General features: G+C 37.8%; 2 protein-coding genes across 2 annotated transcripts; one reads left to right on the forward strand and one right to left on the reverse strand.

Moving 5' to 3' along the window:
• Positions 1 to 401: 401 nt before the first annotated feature.
• LOC109041149 (DNA-directed RNA polymerase I subunit RPA1) lies at positions 402 to 13,426 on the reverse strand. Its single transcript, XM_019057360.2, has 8 exons — positions 9,798 to 13,426; positions 8,914 to 9,033; positions 7,153 to 7,437; positions 6,119 to 6,452; positions 4,852 to 4,961; positions 3,376 to 3,537; positions 2,462 to 2,789; positions 402 to 685 (listed from the first exon to the last, which is right to left on the reverse strand). Exons 1-8 carry the CDS (start codon positions 13,181 to 13,183, stop codon positions 416 to 418), a joined length of 4,995 nt encoding a protein of 1,664 aa, XP_018912905.2. The 5' UTR covers positions 13,184 to 13,426; the 3' UTR covers positions 402 to 415.
• Positions 13,427 to 13,612: 186 nt separating this feature from the next.
• ubl (Ubiquitin-like protein 5) lies at positions 13,613 to 18,425 on the forward strand. The gene is made up of 2 exons (XM_019057361.2): positions 13,613 to 13,996; positions 17,358 to 18,425. The coding sequence occupies exon 2, from the start codon at positions 17,548 to 17,550 to the stop codon at positions 17,767 to 17,769; it is 222 nt and encodes a 73-aa protein (XP_018912906.1). The 5' UTR covers positions 13,613 to 13,996; positions 17,358 to 17,547; the 3' UTR covers positions 17,770 to 18,425.
• Positions 18,426 to 20,735: the final 2,310 nt, after the last annotated feature.

A 20,735-nucleotide genomic window follows, 5' to 3' on the forward strand; every position in this document is an offset into this window, starting at 1 on the left:
CATCCATTGGTAATTCAACGAATCTGTGGCCAAGACCAAAGTAAATAGGGAAATCATGAAACTTTTTAAAAACTCTGCATCCAACCCCCTATGTAACCGCTGACTGAAAAATTCCGTTGGAGGAAAGAAGGGGGTTTGAAGCTGAGTGTTTTGCTGCTTGAAAAGATGCATTGTTGAGAATGGAAGGGATTTAAGGAAAACGAGCTGAGTGAAGGTTTTAGTTCTTAAAAATAATAATCAGAATGATTTCAATTCCTTGCCCTATTAATTCAGGTATTTTGTCACCCTTAGAACACTAAATCTAGTGAAAAAAATTTAAAATATGTATGATAAGTGGGTCTCTTGTCCTGCAAATTAAGTTTTTTTTCTGGATTGTAATTAACGAGCTCACTAACCAAAACTTACAAGCTTGAGGTTAAGTTTTTATTAGAACATCCATCATTCCAGTTCCTAACCGACAATGTTTTCCTACAAAAATACGACTAGACGGAGATTGTAACAAATCGGCTTTGCCTTGAAGAGCTGCGTTCTTTAAGAAGTTGAGAGAGCATTCAAAAGACATCTGTTGGATTGGAGAGGAATTTTTCTCAATGCCTTTCCTATTCATGGGAGAGTAAGTGCCATCATAAGTCATATAGTCAGCGACGAGCAGAAGATGTCGTGGATCTACCGTAATTCCATAAACCTGAAACAAAAATAATTATGAGAAGGTTGTCCCAAAAATGGCGATTTTAGCACCCACTTGCATCAGATTAAACTTTGTTTCGATGTTACACTAAAAGTCCCCGACGCCCAAGCAAAATTTCACATCTTTCCTAAGCTTTGAAATTTGTAACTCCAGAAAGGTATGTGCGTAAGTGTTGTGGTTCGCTTTAAGAAAACGTCAACAAATATCCTCTACGAGAAAATCTATGCTGGCCCGATAGTTGCTTAATTTCTCATGGTTAAAACTCGACTTTTTAGTTTAAGGTGATACAATTTTTTTTCCTTCTTTGTATGCTGCACTTCAGCAATCATTGCTCCTTGAACAAAAACTTATTGACATGATTTTTAACAAAATTCTGTTAACATCTCACCGTATTTGACCAATGGGAAAAGACTCATCTTCCAGTTAAAGCGCCTGACCGGTTGGTAGTCAATACAGGCACAAAAAAATTTTAGTCTGCAATAGTTGCACAACCCTCTTTGAGGAGTGTTTCCTAAGTGCCTCTTATGAGTAGACATCGAATATGCGGCCACAGGCCTTTGTCGCGACACTTTTTTCAAACTCTTTTTAAAGGGTAATTTTGTTTTAAAAAATCCTGGGAAATTCTTGTAAACTAACTGCACTCTCTGCTTTGCAAAGATGCAAGAATTAGAAATTGCAAATCAAACTCATACACGCTGTGAGGTATTCTCACATTGAAGATTTCAGGTGTTATTCACGGAAACCACAGGAGTAAGAGCAAAGAGAAGAATGAACAGGAGAATTTTCTCCAAGTCGCCATAAGCACAAGGAGACCTTTATTACTCCTCTCCAGAAATTCCTAGAATTTTCCCTGACATTCGGAAGGTGTTACGAAGTGATTGACAATGGTTTTTGTGGAACTTTCTAGAACTCTCTCAAATTTTCTATGAGTGATGTGTAAGTAAATTGAGGCCCTCCTCACGTTCCTTCGCGTTTCTCATAATTTCTTCTTCTAGGACTTTTGAGAGTGTCACAAGGCAATGAGTGGTGATTGCCACTGGGACTTTTTCAAAGGTACCCAAGTGTTGATAAAAGGAATGTGGTCGATTTTCCAAGCCACACTCACTAGCAGAACGAGTCATGGGGGCCCAGGGGCGAAACCCCTGGTTAGCCTGGCAACTGGTAAATGCAATATTTTCCTACACTTAAGGACAGTACAAGCAGAATCAGGTACATTTAGTAGGGTGCCATTATCAAGAATCCACCCAACCATTTCAACAACAGATATCTGTTATCTGATAGATGTAAAAATGTTTTTGGATATTCCTACAAGGCAGTATTTCTACAATAGAGCAGATAAAGACTATTTCCGGTTCAAGGATGTTGCTAGAGGAGATAAACATAATTCAATTAAGAGCCCAGGCAGGATTTTCGCAGCACTCCTGCCTTCATCGTTCAGTATGTTTAAGAACTACCATTAACTATTCCTATGCTTTCTGTTCTCCAGGTAAGATTTTTCTTAATTAGAATGATTAATTAGAGAGAAAGTGAATCATGTAGAAAAGACCAAGGTGCCGAACTTTGCTTCAAAGTCTGTTGATCAAATTGCAAATATATCTAAAATATCTCAAATTTTAAAAATTCTTAGAGGGGTTTCAAGACTATACCTGACACAATTCAGGTTTGAAAACACATTAAAAAATTTCTTGTTTTTCGGTTTCATAAGCCTTCAGTACAATCCATGTATGTAATAGCGCATAGATTAAAATGTTAATAAAATACTGATAAGATTACCTGGAACACATTTTGCACTTCTTTTACGATGACTCTAGCTGCTGCTTCAATGCCATACTTTTCTGCTACACAATGAATATCATTTGAATACAATTTTTTGATGTCTAAAATATCACAGTAACTAAACATTTCACTAAGGTTGATTCCATCAGTCTTTAAAAATGTTCGACCATCATTTTCATAAGTGATTGCTCGTTTAATGTTTGGGATCTCATAGATCACAGATGAGGAAGCAATCTTCCTAATCATGGAAGAGAAGTCCATATGTTGACAGCTGAGCGGCAACCATAGTGTAACCTTACACCACTGACCATCAACTGTGTCGTACCTGGGAAAAATGAACATTACATAGAAAAACTTTGATTTTTCTCAATATATTCTGAATCCTCATTACTACCGGATTTGTCTTTTTTTTTTTTTTTTTACAGTATTTAATTGTGGATGCTATGATACACTTCAAACGAAATTCTCACAAGTTCCAACTTTTTTTTAAGCATAAAATTAACACATTTACTGCCAACATGTTCTTGCATGTTCGATCCTCTCCAGCCATATAAACAGGCAAAAAATCAGCGACATGCAAATGCTTGAAACCAAAGTTATTACAAATCGCTGCAATGCCAGAGCATCCTAACACAAAGATAGTGCTCTACAGTTGTTACTTATTAGCACTATAACTATCTTGGCAATGAATGCGTTAATTAATCAACCAAGAAATAAACATTTTTGTCGATGAAAATTTTTGATGAAAGCAGAAAATCGTTCTTTCAAATAACTTCAACATGTGACATGTTCTAAGAGCTGAACCACTTTGATGAAATTGATTTCCTGGGTGCTCTTGAAACGTACCTTTTTGTAGGTATGAATGGTATGAACATATAATAATTTAATTATAAATGTACGGTGACACCTACTTGTATTCACTAACGAATTGATACTGTTCACAAACATTGAATTCTCGGTCTTGTACTTCAGCACTATCATCTTGCTCTAGAACTAGAATGTCATCTTCATCTGCAGGAGCCTCTTTTTCTCCTTCTTCTGGTTCGTCATACTGCTGTTCCTGCTGCTGTGTCCTGTGAGATGAAAAGTGACAATGATATGGGAGCAGGTACATTTTTTAAAGAGACTCTGGCAGTATCGATGGTTCGCCAAACACTTTAATTATAATAATTTAAACTTTGCTTGACTGTCAGGTCACTTTTCTAAGGGTGCAGCCAATTCAGACTTTTATTTGGTATCACTACACAATAATCATACTGAGCACATCCGAGATATATAGAATTCATTCTTTAATTAATCTGTAACTCAGATCTCTACACGTCGGATTTACCTTGTTTGCAAACATTTTTTCTTAGTGGCCAACAACCGGGTTTGCTTAGAGGCAGACATAAGAAAAGTTAAACTAAATAAATAAAAAATTTAGGAGACAGTTTTTCACACGATTTCAATACTTCTCCAATTCTACCTCTTGAAGTGCATGACACCAAAAAGAATAGTGATCATGAAAGTTTCTTATGCACAGTGTTGCAAATTCGAACTCCCATCAAGATTTGCTTTGTTAGTATAAATCTGTAAGATATGAATGAGAGTGTGAATGGAGTGCAAAAGGAAGAATGTTAAGTAATTAAACTAGTAACTTATATGTTCAATATTTTTTTAGAGAAAGGCAAATAATTATAGAATTCCTGTTTTTAAGATAATGGTTTTATATTCTAATGTTACTTTGTATATTTAATTAAATTAATTTAGTTAATCGAAATCATGTAGATACATACAAGACATATTCTTGTTGTAGTTACGTTTTATTAAGATAAAATTTGTTTAAAAAAAAAAGAGGTTGCAATAATACCAACACATGCCGAGAAGACTTTTTTTAAAAAATACAACTGTGGGTAACAAGGCTAGGAAACAACACACTCACCAAGACGTTTCGTCTGGAAACACCACAGCCTTCTTCAGTTGGATAAAAATATATACAAAAATTTAAAAAATGGTGCCAGGTTGTACCTTTTTGAATGAGACGATGTTATGGACAAAATTTTAGCATCTAAATTACTTAATTTGACTACATCATAGAATTGCTTTTTGTAAATTTGACACAATTTTTTGTCTCTTCTGAAAAAAATGTAGCTATTCTTAACATGTGCCTTTTTATGGATGACCCTTCATAAGCTCAGTTGAAGACCTACTATAAGGTTCTCTTTCAAAATCAGGTGACCAATGTGTTTTGGACACATCATAGATCAGATTTTGAGATTCTCGAGGAATTTAATGCAGAAATGATTGGGAAATTAAAGAATTAATGCCAGTTTGAGAGCCCCGGTTTGTGCGTGGGACCAGCGCTCAAGTTATACTTAAAAAAGGTAAAACAAATTTTAACCTCTCACCTTCGTTTTGAGACCGTTGCATCCTCCTCATCTCCCTCATTTTCAGATCCAGAGCTATCGGAGTCCAAGTCTAGCTTCTTTTTGCCGACCACTTTGGCACCTTCCTCATCCTATTCAATGAAGAGACAATTGATGAGACATTTGTATACATAATCAACAGAATGGCGATTTTTAAATCTTTTTAGTGATATGAAACAAAAAATAAAGAAGAACGAAGTGACAGAAAGAAATGCATAAAAAAATGAATACCTATTACTGTTAAATCCTAATTCAACAGAATGAAAGATTATAAAATAAAATAATTTTTAACGACTGAATAGAAATCCTTATGCGTTTCTAGTGGCATCATACAGAGACAAGGAGATAAAAAGAGATACATAAAATCGTTGCCTACGAGAATGCCATACTCCATTCTCGTAGGCAACGATAAAATCTCTGCAGGATTTGCGTACTATGAAGACGGTTTTGTTCCTAGGAATAAAAATTCAGAATTGAAGAGATTAGATAAGAGATTTTAGATAAGATTTGGATTCTACAAAATAGACAAGGGCAATAGAATTATTCTGACCAGTGAATATATTGACTGATTTGAATTCAACGCCAAAACTTCATCAATTTTCAGTCGAAAATTTTCAACAAGTTCATGGTCATAACCTGCAGTAGTTTGCTTACAGTGACCATACATTTATGGTTGATACTGCTGAGAATTTTTTTCCCTGCAATCTTTTTGAATCGCAGATAAATTGAGAAATTGAGGACAATGAGGTCTTTCTTAAAGAAACCAAAAGTCTATTACTTACCAAAGCCTGTTGCACTGTAGATGAATTTTAAACAGTTAACTTTGACACAAATAGTTGTGAACCCTCAACTACCACCATAAAAATGATTCTTGTTTACTTCTACCAATTTATACTAATTGTAAATTAAATAATTAAAATACAGTTTTGGAGTTTACTTGAAATAGCTTGGGCGGATCTATTAAGAGTCGATAAAATGTAAAAAAATATTACGTACAATGCGAGGCAACAATATCATAAAAAACAGATTTTATGGTCTTAGCCAGCCATACTATAAAAATTATCTAAGATAAAGAAATGATACTAAAGGATCCACTCTCCTGATCTCATCCTCTATAACTCTGAATAGGGGAGAGGGGGAGAAAGAGAGATATAAACATCTGCCCCAGCAGGGTATCTTTTGGCAGGTGGTGAAGCTTCAAATATTATTTTATGGATACTATATAGTGAGCGTTGATCATTATTGTTACCTTTTCTTCTTCTTCTCCATTTTCATTGCCTGTTGTTTTGTTCGATTTGCTAAAGTTCTCGTGAGTAAAAGCAGCTTTGATTTTTGAAACTTTCATAATATTAATTTGCAGTTCTCGCAGGAAGTATTTCTCTACATGTTTCAAGATTTCGTTTGGTTTCACATTCGTTTTGTCTTTGTACGCTTGACAAGGTAAGAACTGCATGTGCAATTCATACACAAGATGTCTGTGTGGTTCAAGGTCCAGCCTCTCTGAAACATTTATATATTCCAAGACATCTTCTAAAGTTATCTTCATCATGTTTTTCTTGAGTTTTTCTGCGCGCTTCTCCAACCTGTAAAGTAGATCAGAGGCTTTAAAATGACATTTTTTCTTGTTTTATGATCTTGCACTAATAAACCTCCCATTTCCTACCGAATTTTAGAATGATATTTGCACTGGAGGATGTGACTGCCAAATTATAGCCACAGACTAGAAAGTCTATCATATCAAAATAAACACTTTATTTGTATTCAAAAAGTGAGAGACACTTGTCTCCTGAAACCTATCTTGAATCTTCAGTCCAAAAATCCACGCCAACCAGCCGCCTGACTGTTAAAATTTATGGCAGCATGATAATATATATAAGATATGGCCATGCCTTGTCTAATCTTGCTGACAAAGCCAGATGAAATTCAGCTTTCAGGCTGCTGGTTCTGAGGAAATTATTCTGACTTATTGTTCAGGATGCTCGCCAGCAATGAAGAATGGCCGGACAGAATCAACTATAGAAACTCCAGGCAGACTTTAGGGGATACATATGAAATACATGGATGGATTCGCAACAGCCAAGTGGACCGTGTTTATACTTGATGTTATGACAAAAGCTTTGTATATCCTGTTTAATTTGTAAATAAACCCCTCCAACATCAAATAACATTGACAATTTCCTGAAAAAATAATCTCTTAATTTTACCACAGCTAGTTTGCAACAGACCCACTTTAATGGTCTAAGCTATTTATTTAGACTTATTTAGAATGGATTAAAAACTTACTTTTTGGGAGTATCACAAGGCAAAAAAGGTACGTCTACACATGGAGTTTTGAGTTTCTTGGTTGCAACAGTGAGAATTTCCCTTAAACGCGGAACTCCTAGAGTGACATTCATTTCTCCTCGACCAGCAAAGTGAAATGTGTTCAGGGTCATCTGTGTGGACGGCTCTCCTATTGACTGAGCGGCAAGGATTCCCACAGGCTCTCCAGGCGGACAAATGGAAACCAAGGCTTTGTAATTGACCATATCTCTGACTATTTTCTGCCTACCTTTGGACAGTCCCAAGCTTGCAAACAGAAGAAAGTTAAGATAAATTTGGATCATTTTATGTACTATCGCCGAAATTAGTTTCGCGCATAGGCAGCTCCAAATCAAATGTAAACTGTGCGACACTCACAGAGGAACGAGTGCGTCTTCATGAGAGCGTTATCAGGCAACGCGCCGCGCCGTCGCTAAACAGTCATCAGAGACTCTGCGCAAAACTAAATTCGGCGATAGTACACTGACTGCACATTTTGAGAAATGTACATAGATGGCCAAAGTGTGAAACCACATATCTCTGTTTGTAACGTTGCAATATTCCTGTCATACCTACTATACTTTTTCTGTAAAAAAATATTCAATGCAATTTCTTGAAAACTTCCTTGCTGTACAGTCTGTTCGAAAAATATTTTGTATACATTCCAAGCTGTAGAGTTGGCTTGTTCGAAAAAAATAAAATGGGAGCCGAAATTTCGAAACATCGCGATCAAGATACTTGGTTATGCACTTCAACCATCGAAATATCTATAAGTATATTGATAGTGGATTGCAAAAACTAACTCCTTTAAACTCATGATCCTTGAAATTTATTATTAATAATGGCTCTAGTAAGACTCAAAGGTTTTCAGAGTTCCTCATTCCCTGTACGCCAAAAAATTTAACTTAGTTTGAACATTTTAGATGCAAAAAAGGAGAGGTATAAGCTACAGTAGACACATTTTAAGACCGATGCTAAGGCTCTTGAGTTTTTGGACTTACACCTTTTTCACATGCCTACATTCAATTTACATTTGAGTCATTCCTTTCCCTCTCTTTCTATTAATTCATTGCCTTAAAATGACAAGTATATTCATTATAGCAGTGCAGAAATCTTGTCATGACATTTTACAACAATGATTTTGTTGGCTCCGTTATTTTATTACATAGGGCCTTACCCTTACACATTTGCATTGTTGTTAGTTCTATCTTTTTTTACATAGGGTATTACACTTGTGTTGGAATAAAAACCAACCTAACACATCTCTGTACAATAATTTTTTCTCATTGTGCCTTATTACTTTGCCTCATGTTTTACATGATTTGATGTTTTCTGTGATGTAGATGGTTGGAAATATGTAAAATAAAAGCTTTTGAGCAGCTGTTTTTGGTTTTTTCCTGACAGAGTGTATTTTGTTTGTTAAGTATCTCAATTTTCAGTGGCTCTAGATTAATTTTAATTCTTTTCAGTAGTATTCAAAGTTATGGATTTTATCCAAATTAAATACTAAAGCCATGCACTGAAGGCAACAAATGATTAAAAGGCAATCGGTTAGGGAATTTTTTTTCCCCTAAGAATTTTTCTGTGGTAAGTAAGAGCTGCAAAAGACACCTGCAACATTAAAACGAGTAAGAGCTGCAACATTAAAACTGAGAGCCGTTATTGAATGAGGAGAATTCCTCAATATTTTTAGGATATGCAACCTATGGACTTAATCAACCATATCAAAATAATGAATCTCACCTATTTTCAATATAATTTTCTACAATTTCGTCTAGTTTTTCTGATATGGATCCAAAGTAACTTCCGGGTGCATATCTTGAAAGAGCAGGGTCAGGACAGACTAAGTTGGAATCTTGATATCTGTAAGAAAGAAAGATGGAAATAGAGATAGCAATTAGCAAGAATTCTGGTCAAAAGTATAACGGAATAAATTTGCATAGGTGATCCTCAGACTTGCTTTGTAACGGAGGCTGTTGAGAATATTTGATCAAAATAACTTGGAAACTAAGAGCAAGGACATTTCAAGAAGATTTTTTGACAAGTTCAAAGTATAAATTCAATCTATTTGAAAGAGCTTTATATAAATACTCATATTGTGCTTACCCCTAGATTTCTTTAAACCTTTGTCTATTGATTGCTTACTTGATCCCTTTTTTCCCACATATCTAAAAGGCCTCTAGAATTATAGGTCCAATATCTTTACATACTAGCAAAGTCAGGAACCAACGATGGCGAAAAATTGAGTTATGACAAAATCGGGAAATTTTGTGGTTGGAATGGATAAAGGAGGTGCATAGACTAACTAATAGGATCTCTTGAGAGATGCTACGGTTAGTCCATCATTTTTTTTCTTAGCCTATTACAACTACCCATTTTGATCGATAGGCTTGCTCTATTCTCCGGCATTTTCTTTGTAAATCCCTTTGTCAAATTCAACATAGAGTCCACAGCACATATTTTCTCAACTTAATTTCACGCAGATCTTTTTGAACATACCCAAAACTTTTTACAGTTAGCATTAAAAAGAGCCACTTAATAGGAAAGAAGCTGCAAACCAAGCGACAGGCTTTGAGGCAACTTTCACTTTTTGTAGCTCTTCTTTGAAAGACACCAAGGAGGCATACCTTTCTTTAGTTCCTTTGTCCAACTCTTCCCATTTTTTACACAGCAGCAAGTCAAGATGTGATCTTCCATATGCTGGATTGATTTGCCCAGGAGCATCGATTCTAAAGCTGTTCTTCATGTCTGCAGAAAATCTCGCAAATGAGCGTTGTGTTTTCGACCGCTTGGCACGACTTCTTTTCCTCCATAATTTAACTTTATCCATGTAAGCAATGACTTGTTCAACATCTGCCTGTTTCTTGAATTGTCTGATACATGCTTTATCGACAACTGATTCCACATTTTTCTCTAAAAACTGTAATAAATTCGGTTTGAAATACTGAGACTTGCAAACATCCAGCCCATCTTCTCCATATAAAAACTGAATGACGCTACCGTCGCTATCTCGGACAGTCATATCATAATTTACGACCAATCCTTCCAGATGCTTGATGAGACATCGCTGGAGATAACCACTACGACTGGTCTTAACAGCAGTATCAATTAAACCTTCACGACCAGCCATACAATGGAAAAAAAACTCTTGCGGCTGAATACCTGTCATGAATCTTCCATCGATAAAACCACCAGCCCTTGGTGATGTATCATACGGCTTGAAACTAGGCAAAGAACGTCCTGATGTCATTAGAGGCGGGCGTTTTCCCTCCAATTCAATTTGGCCAAGCAGACAGGAAATTTGCATAGTGTTGACAGTGGAACCTTTCGCTCCTGATTGTACCATGAGTTGTAAGTTATTTCTTGGAAATTCCTCTAAAAGGCCCCGAGGCAAACACGTTGAGTTGATTGAGTTGGTGAGTGCATCTAATGCTGACTTGTATTCCCGATCCACAATTGCTCTGAAGTTCGGAATTTGTTGGTGCGATATTTCTAATTCTTTGGCAATTGCTTCTGGATCGGTGTCCGGTGGGAGATTCATTGCACAAGCTGCTACTAGAGACCCTATGCTCCTAACTTCTTCAATTATTTTTGAACGTTCCTCATCTGCTTCAGGCTTCACTAAAATATCTTTGACATCAAGTGTAAAGCCTTCAAGCTGTAGAACGCATGTGAAAAGCTTAGAAAAAGAGCTTAGCAACCGGCTTGAAGCCTCACCACCATATAATTCGTAAAAGCTATGAACTAAGCCATAGGACGTTGCTCCACAGTGAGTTTTATCAATAACACCAGATAGTAACTGTCCATTCCGAATGATGACCTCAGACTCACTCATCGTCTTTGGGTTTTTCAGCAGGTAGGCCAATTTAGAATAGGCCCAGGCTTTAACTGGTATCTTTGAAGAGGAATTCAAGTTCAGAGGGAATTTACCTCTAGGTGTTAAGTTAATGATTACTGTTGAAACTACCTGCTTCCCAGACCAGAGAGCTTTTGGTTTGATCATGCAAGGTGGGAGCACTTTTATGGGCTCTCGGATGAATGACAATGCTTGATAAACCAAGTGCATGTAGGTTACTCTGTCAAAGAAGGATCCTCTGGTTGTCAAATGTACAGCACCGATGACATGATCTTGAATGAGTCCACTTAGAGGAGTACCATCTTTTGGTACTAGATATTGTTTGGTAGAGTTCACTATGCTGTAAGCTTCACTTCTCGCAACTTCATTTTGCGCAAAATGGGTATTCATTTCATCACCATCAAAGTCCGCATTGTAGGCTTTGCAGTTGGCATAGTGTAAGCGTAATGTTTTCTCCCCTTTCAGAATTCTTGCCTTGTGAGCCATAATACTAGGTTTGTGCAAGGTGGGTTGACGATTGGCTAGAAGAATGTCACCATTCATGAGGTGACGTAAAACAACTTTCCCACCTTTAGCCGTTTCTTCAGGAGTTAACAAGCGTTTGGCAAGACTTTCTCTTTCAACAGGTTTACTATCACTGATGCGATATACTGTTCCATTTTCATTGACAATCGCAACAGCTCCCGGGTAAATCAAAGGTCCATTTTTGACTAGTTCCCTCAACTCAACAACATTCCACGGTGTTACTGGCACAGGATAAGTTAAAACCTTGGCAAACGGTTCTGGAAATCCAATTTCATTGATGTCTATATTTGGATCTGGAGTGATAACAGATCGTGCTGCAAAATTGACACGCTTCCCCATCATATTCATTCTAATTATACCTTCTTTCTTTTCGATGACCTGCTTTAAGCCAGGGATTACATGGTTTCCAGAGCTTACCTTTCCCAGTAAGAGAACGTCGACGTTGGACTGCAGCTCATGCCATGCTGTCTGTAGCTTTTCCTCAACAGTTAGACCACGCGCCCGATTGGTGATTGATATAATTTCTTCCGGTATAGTTTCATCATCTTTTGGATTAGCTAAAAAAAGAATACTCTTCAGCAAAAAACAATTGGCAAGGATGGACTTATACACAGTATTGTTTGGATGTTCAACAGGGGAATTTCGAACTATATTAAAAGGTCTCATTGCTGAGGGAGTCACAAGAATGGCATCTAGGAAAATAATGTCAGTTGGAACTGAGCAAGTGCTCCGCTTTAGGACAGGAATTAGCTCTTCAATAAATGTTCTGTCATTTGTCCAGATGCTATTGAGATGGTTTTTTAGTTCGGTCGGGCTTAAAAACACTTGCCCACTTCTAACTCTTTCGACGGACTTGCTAGTACTATCAGTTGACTTATTCAAGTCAGTTCCCTCGTTAGTTTTCCTTCTCCGCGGGGCAGACAAAATTTTGTTTCCAGAAAATGTTAGAATAGGAGTATCATATTTGCAGAGAGGGCATACTCTGTTCTTTTTCACTTGATCAAAAGCTAATTTGAAAAAGCTAGATCTCTCCTGGTCATACGACTTAAAAGACTGGTTTGTTTTCGCCTTACAGTCATTATTATCATGTGATTGCTTTAGGCTTTCAATGTATTGATCTAGCTTACTGGTTAAGAAATTAAAAAATACCTCCGGTGACTCGTTGTCGCCACAAGAATTGTCATTTCCAATTATATAACGCTCAATGTTGGCTGCTTCGACAATAAATCCAGCATCCAAGAGCCTCAGCTGGCATTGGAGTAATGACTTGGCTTTTAGCGGCAATAAGACATTGTGACATTGAAGGCAAGAGACTGATATGATTTCAAAGATTCGTTTGTGAAACAGCGGATTAATTACTTCGAATGGTAGCTCTATATGACCGGTGTGACCAGGGCATTTCATGGCCATCCAGCCACAGGTGGTGCATGATAACATTCTGTCACATGGCCCTAGTCTAGGGTCGTAGAGTCCTCCGGGTAGGGGATGGCCGAGAACATTGAAAGAATTCGTCGTCACTATCTTTACCACACTCATATTCTTCACTTCTTCGGATGAGTAAATGCCAAAGAAGGCCTCATCGGAGTATACGCTACGTAGATTCCCATGAAGACTGTTCGGTGCTCCGTACATTTTGGCGATACCCGGATAACAGTGCACTGATCACTTTCGAAAAGCGAAGACTAAGGCTACTTTTGAACGTTTGTAACTGATCCGAAAGGGTTCGTGAAACACATTATCAGAGGAAAAAAAAGTACTGAAGCTTTGGGGTTCAGCAGGAATTCAAGAAATCACACGTGCTCTACGTTGACATTGGGTAACATAACCTTAAACAAACACAAACAGTAGTATAGACAGAGGAAAACAGGAGAGGAGGTAGCGAGCGGAAAAATTACAAGTTACTATGTCACAGCAAGCAAAGTCAGGACTGAAGGGCAACTGACAGGAACTGTGACAAAGTTGGGTCATGATGGCGTGAAGTTGCAAAGCTGCGTAGCTGTAGCCTTACTCTCATTGGCCAATAATATACCCATGTACTTTTCTAGGGTCTCAGTCTACGTCACGTCTAGGATTTCTTCACTTCCTGTGTTCTCACCGTTTTCACGACTGTTGTTTCGTTTGTGACCAATAGTGGTGAAAAATATTATTCGTTTTTCTTCATTTCTTCACGTCCGTGAAGATTTCGTGTACATGGTCATGTTGGAGTGAATCAGGAATATTAGTGCCCCGTACTTACACTCAGCACTCTTTAGTTTTCTTAACCTGTACCTACGCACCTTCCAGAAAAAAAGTGCAATATTTAATCGCAGAAGGTTGTTCCGGATTACTTATCACTATCAGTCAGTTCTGTGTGTTAATGAAATAGCTTTGACTGTGACCTGTAACTCTGGTAGTTCTGGCTGTCGGAAGGCTGGAAGTTTTCTTTGTGCAGTTCACCAACCGCAGGTATTTGTTGCTTACGATAGCTTCTCATTTTTTCCTTCTATCGAGCTCCCCTAAGGTCATTTTTTTTTTTCTGTGTAAGCTTCCTAGAGGTATCATCAGCTAAGTTGGTACTTTTTCACACTCCGTTCACAAGAGGTGCAGTTGTCCATTAAGGTTTGAGGGTTGACATCGCTCTCGATCGGGCCGCGTTCAATCCTCGATCGCCATTGCAATCGCTTGCAAGCTGAATGTAAAAAAAATGCGAGCCCAGCTAAGGATACCTGTTCTTCCCAGCTACCCCATGGTCTTTGATTTAGAAAATAGTAAGCAGGGATAGAGCGGAGTCATCGTACGTTAAGATAAAAGTCAAGTATCGTTCATGTCACCATTCTTTAGTTGTGCCATCTAACTGCACGTATTAATCTGTTAAGTGGTGCAGATTCAGAACTAATCAGAGATTGGCATTTGCCTCAGCGTACGATCACTTTGCTCTAGTATCTTTTTGCCAGTGGTAGGTTGCTGGTAGAGGGAGATTTTACTTTGGGCGATATTATCTGGAGGTGTCATAAGCTAAGTTAGCAGTTGTTTGGCGCGGGCAGTAGATAGCCGCCTGGCCAGGCGAGAGAGGGCAAAGCAAGCCCAGAACAACCATTATAATATGAAAGTCTTAAGATATTGCTGATTATTGATTCATCACCAGATTTTTGGATCCAGATTCTCGGTCCAGCTCAATTCTATCACTTTAAGAATCATCGAATCTAATATTGCTTATAATTATAGATTGTAACAAGGTGGAATTTATGTAGGCAAGATGTTTTAAGCTCTAATGAGTATAAGGACAATACTAAAGGGGGGGGGGGATTGTTCAGCTTAAGCAGATGCATTTGAATTCATGCTTTTTTTCTACCACCTTGTTAAGTACTTACAGTTTGGGCTAGAGAACCTGTATAGCGAGAGTATAGACGGATGTGAAACTCAGAAAATCCATCAGGCCTTCACCGATGCCTCTGTGAATAAAGTTAGGGCCCAGAAATGCAGCCAACCTATGAATTTCAATTATCCAGAGCGATTTACCAGTACAATTACCTATAACGAACCGTCGTATATAAAGCATGTATTGACTTAGTTTTTGCATAAATTTACTAATTTTTGCAGTAGAATGCTCATTAATGTACATTCTCAGCCATCTTGGTTAGAATCAGAATCTGCAGACTGGCAGTGAAATTTTATGCTTTAGAAGTTGGTTAGAAGGGTGGCTGCACTTTCGGGCCCTAAGCCCTCCATGAAGCGATCTGTCTATACTCTCGCTATATAGGTACTCTAGTTTGGGCCACATTTTTAGTGTTTTCTTTTGTTTTTCAAAACTTAGTTTCGGGGTTGCAAGTATCGGGTAAAACCTGGAAAAGTCAGGGAATTTGAACATCTTGGGAAGTTACGGAATTCTGCTCTTAGTCAGGGAAATTCTATGGGTGGTAGCTCAACAAAAACTTCCATCATCTTGGATCTTTGAATTTTGAAAATTCGACTGAAATTTAAATTTATAAGTCAAGAAATATCCTCTGACACCAAGTCTCACAAAAATCGATTAAACAGGAGCCAAAGTAGCACTTCAGACTACATCCCTCATCCTGGATTTTAGAATTTCAAAAATTTGAGTTGAAATTCAAGTTTACCGTAAATAAATGCTACCGAGTGCCAAGCTTCACAAATATCGTTTAAACAGAAGCCGCATCGTACGATCAGTAGGACTCAACACAGTGGTTAACGATACCAGTCTATTCACAAACGTTAAAAACGCCTTCATTTCCGCCTGATACCGTGCAATACTTCCGAGATGGAATAGTTGCTCTGAGCGCCTTCAACAGTGTAGCTTCGATCTGATGGCAGAAGATCGAGATTGTCGCTGATTATTATATTCTAGCGCGTGCGCTGTTAGGTACACATTTACTCATCATTGGCAACGATGAGGTAAAAAACATTCATACTCGACGTTGCAAATTTTTCACTGGCATTTTTTACGGGCAAACGAACGGGAACTTTATTAATCTGCCATGATTTTTCCAAATTCCAGGTATTCTAAAACCGAAAATTGCTCAATTGTTGCTTTTATTGTCAGACTGTTGTTGCTTTTCGATTATTTTTTATTTTTTACTAAACAAAAGTACGTACTATAAACGCTTAGCGATGCACGGGTACTTAGGCTAGGTATCTGAATGATGGAAAACGGGAGTGAGAAATCAAGTTCGCCTTCAACTAGATTGATGCAACGTTAGTGACTCAGGAGTCAAGAACAACTTTGAAATTAAGATACACTGCAAAAGATGGAGGACAGCCCCGCTCTCGTGCTCAAATCTGAATAAGTAACTAAAAACGGTCCGAACGAGAAATCAAGTTCGCCTTCAACTTTATAGATAAAATGCGGCTCAGTAGTTGAAATAGTTGTATCGCGCGTTTTGATCTAGCAAGATGTCCGAAAGGCGAGTGACTTCAGTCGTAATCTTTGTGTTATTAGTGATTCCCTTAGAGGAACGTCCAGTAACTTTTACTCGATTTTCCCGGCAGAATAATAGTTTGATATTGACATTGAGATAAGTTGCAAAAGTTAGAATTCTAGCGTCTCTCCTAGCGTTATGTGTTTGTATTCAGGTTATTTGCAAGTTTGACCGCATACATACATTATGATTGTGAGGTTTCAAAGATTGCATCGCTGTTTTCAAATCAACTCTTTTCTTTTTTCTTTCTAACAAGTTAGGGAAAAGTCCGGGAATTTCGAGGCCACTGGTCAGAGAATTTCCCCAAAAAGTCAGGGAAAGTCAGGGACTTTTGAAATTGGATCAAACTTGCAACCCGGAGACCGTTATTTGTATCAGTTTATAATTTTAATATCTTGAAATCGTAACTTCCAATCTTCATTATTCTAATGGTGGAATGTGTTCTCCACGAGCTGTTTTTTAATGGGGAGTGAAAGCTTTTTTATTAGCTTCTTGATCATACTTTTTTGAGAAAAAATCGTCATGCATGGAAAGTCATTTATAAATGTCATATTTTTGTTTTTAGATTTCTGTTGACGCTCTGACAAAAAAAGTTCAGATCTTTCATTGAGGGAAATGTTTTGTCTCCTGTCTACATTAAAACTAGAGTTATGACGAAGTGAGGGAATTTAAAAAGATTCTCCCGGAAATGGAACCTTTGTAACTTCCGTTCTAAGTATTATAAATAGGAGGCATCAAATGGCAGGCTTTCATTATTTGCTCAAAATTTAAACCCCCACCGCTTCTCATCAAAATTTAGTGTTATGAAAAATCCACGTCTCATTTGACATGGACCGACCTCTGTTTGATTTTTACGTCTCTGATTTTTAATTGGATGTATCTTTTTTCAGATTGGTTGAAAGAAAATAGTAACGGAACATCACCTTTCAATCAATAGAAGTAACGATTGAAGATTCCTGGCATCAAACTTTGCTGAATCATAAGAAACTGTAAGCACTGACATTCACTTTCTAACAGGAGGTAGTTTCTGATTGTCGGTAAATTTTCTTGTTCTCGCGTTCTTCATCCTCAAGTCTCAAAATGATGGAAGTAACGTGCAACGATAGGCTGGGGAAAAAAGTACGAGTTAAGTGCAATCCTAGTGATACTATTGGTGATCTAAAGAAACTGATCGGAGCTCAAACTGGCACACGCTGGGAGAAGATAGTTTTAAAAAAATGGTACACAATTTTCAAGGATCATATAAAATTGGAAGATTATGAAATTCATGACGGAATGAATTTAGAGCTGTATTATCAATGAGGGTGGAATTTTCTCCTCTCAGGAACATTCTTCAAAAGGCCCAAACTAAACCAAGACATTCTATGTTGCACATGTAATTCAATCCTAAACTCGATGGATTGCCATCATGTTCTTCTTTCATGCTGAAGTTTCATGGTTTGTAAATAGGTTTCTGTTTCCTTACGTTCTAAGTTTTGTATTAACTGTGTACCTACTGACGATTTTTGGAAAATTCTCTGTGTAAAACAATCTGAATGGATCAGAATTTATCCTCGAGCGGTTAATTGTTGAATGAAAAGTCACGAAATCTCCAAGTGTTTCAATACCTCTATGCTCTCTTCTAATTTGGAATCTTTCTCTATAATTTAATGGGAACCTAAGTCTTCTCCAAAAGAAAGGATAGACATATTTTTTTGAAGAGGCCCCCTTCTCTTTTTTATAAGTAAAACAATCCTCTGGAAATCCTATTCAATTTTCTCTCTTGATTATTGCCATAGAATAATGTAATGATGATTATTGTCAGTCATGAACTACCTTATTTTCATCGAACACACAAATCCTTAAATGAGACTACTTCAAATAAATTTTCAGTGAATTAATGTATCTTTTCAAAATATTCATGTAACGATTGATTTATACTTTTTACTTGAAAAATAAAAGGAAAGAAAAGAAAAAAAGGAAGTTTTATTTGGATGGAAGGGGGGGGGGGGAGGGTTCCATTCGTTGGTGTTGCCAGGGGTGCAGAAAGTTCTTTGACCTTTGTAGTCTAATCAAGCAACCGGGGACTCAGCCTGCGCCTTGCGCTCTGAGTCTTTGTTCGTTCGCAGAGGCGGATCCAGTGATTTGGCAACACCGGACTTCCTCCCTTTAAACCTGTGTTAAATAATCGATTCTTGGAGGGGCACCTGGCCCCTCCAAGAATCGATACATTTCCATAGGTATAAATGGAGAAAAACAATGTTCGTTCGCAGTAATTTTCTAACAAAAACAAACGCGGTCGCATTAAGTTTCTCAAAAATTCCACGCTTTCGCACTCGTTTTGTAAAAATCAATGCGGTCGCACTAATCTTTACGAAATATCAACATTCCTGTCATCAGTGTTCGTAAAAAACCGTGCGTTAAGTGTTCCTTCAGAATAATAATAATAATAATAGTAATAAAGAATAAAACAAATTTAACATAAGTCTGAGACAAAGACAAAGTACTTACACAGCTTTCAACAAATAATAAGAATTTTTAATTTGGTAAAATCAGTCACATCTTCACAGGCACAATATATTGTTTTATACTATGAACTTCGCGCGAAAAACAATCGCGGAAAGCGCCTGCAAAACTGTAGGTATACTTCAAACGTCATACTGCGGTCGTTTCTCCCGAGACCGCTGCGCAGGGTGGCGAAGTTTCTTGAAATTTGAAATCATGGAATCTTTTTTGAAATATTTCCGGAAACCGAAATTTATGAATTATAAGTAATGTATAATTGAAAATTAGATGCCGTATACCAAGGTTTCAGGCATTTAAGTGCGGGTTGCATCCCTAGCCCCTTAAAAAAAGAAAAGTTCATAAAATGTCATAAATTTTATATTTCACAAGCCCACTTTTTCAACGGAAAGTTTCTGTGTTTCATATCTTTCTTACGTTTCATGAAACTCTGTCGCTGCGGAACTGACCTCTAATCTCGTTCTTGGCTCTTGACTCGTGAATGACGCTAAAGTTTCGAGATGCGTACGCTATTTGGTAATGCGCAGGCGCACAGTGTAGGGCAGCGCGCATTCACAACTTCGGAAGGTGTACGCAAAAATGGAGCGCATTTTGATCAAACTGTAATACTTTTTATTTCCTTCATTTATTCAAGGCTGCAACCTACGCAATTTTCCCACCACCTACGAAGTTTGCGAACGACTGGTCGGTCGTTGGTTCATAAACGTCCTGCACCCCTCTGCCTCAACGTCTGAATTCCTCATCAGTACCGCACTGATATCTAAATCGTGACTTTTCTAAATCATTGATCGTCCGATCAAATTCGTATTGATAAAATCAAGATCTCCACGCGATTGCCCTGGTAAAAATTGGCAGTAGAATCTGTGTTCCACAATACCATAGACCTAAAGCCGGCTGTAAGATTTCCAATAGCTTCTGTAGCCGGCTGTACAATTTCTTTTAGCCTTTTATAGCCGATGGCGATTAAGCAACAGCCAGACGATAAATTTTATGCCAAACGTTACGAAATACGGATACTACGACTTAGTTAGTTTTTGGACCACGCCGCTCTCTTTTTGTGCCGTAGTATCTTGATTTATTTTGCGAGGAAAGCTCCGTTTTTTTGAAGGATGCCTGTCATTCTTAATATGTTGGAGCGCCTTCAATTCCTTATGATACTGTGCAATACCTCTGGTGTGAAATAGTTGCTTCAGACGCCGTGGCACGCTGCGGCGCGGCGGGCGGGCAGAGAGCGCGAAACGCGCTTTGGCGCCTTCAAACCTAACAGGGATACTTCACGCATTGCGCAATGCGAGAAGTATCCCTGTTAGGTTTGTAGGCGCCAGTGCGTCGCCGCTCCGCTTTGTGTTAGGCTCTAATATTTAGTCTCAAGGAGTCAGCGTTTTTCAACTCATGATTTTGAAATGTTTGCACTCTCTGTATGGACTATTCTCATTTTAATTGATGAATAAAAAAACGTTTTAAAGGAAAATATGATGTGTGTTTTGTAAATATTAAGGTAGTTCCGTATCAAACCTAATGATTTCCAAAGCACACGAATTTCTACACAATTTCTTATAGCCTTTTATAGCCAATGGCGATAAAGTGTAAAGCCCGGCGATAGGAACTATAGCCCGACTGCATATTTTTTTACAGCTTCGTATAGCCCGGCTTTATGATTTGCTCCGCTTTCTACAGCCAGCTATATGATTTTCAATAGCCTTCTTTAGTCGGCTTTAAGAACTCCTATGGTATTTTGAAACGCAGCTCCTTTCGCCAATTTTTAC

Source organism: Bemisia tabaci, chromosome 1, assembly GCF_918797505.1.
Source record: "Bemisia tabaci chromosome 1, PGI_BMITA_v3".
In the NCBI taxonomy this organism is placed as follows: Eukaryota; Metazoa; Arthropoda; class Insecta; order Hemiptera; family Aleyrodidae; genus Bemisia; species Bemisia tabaci.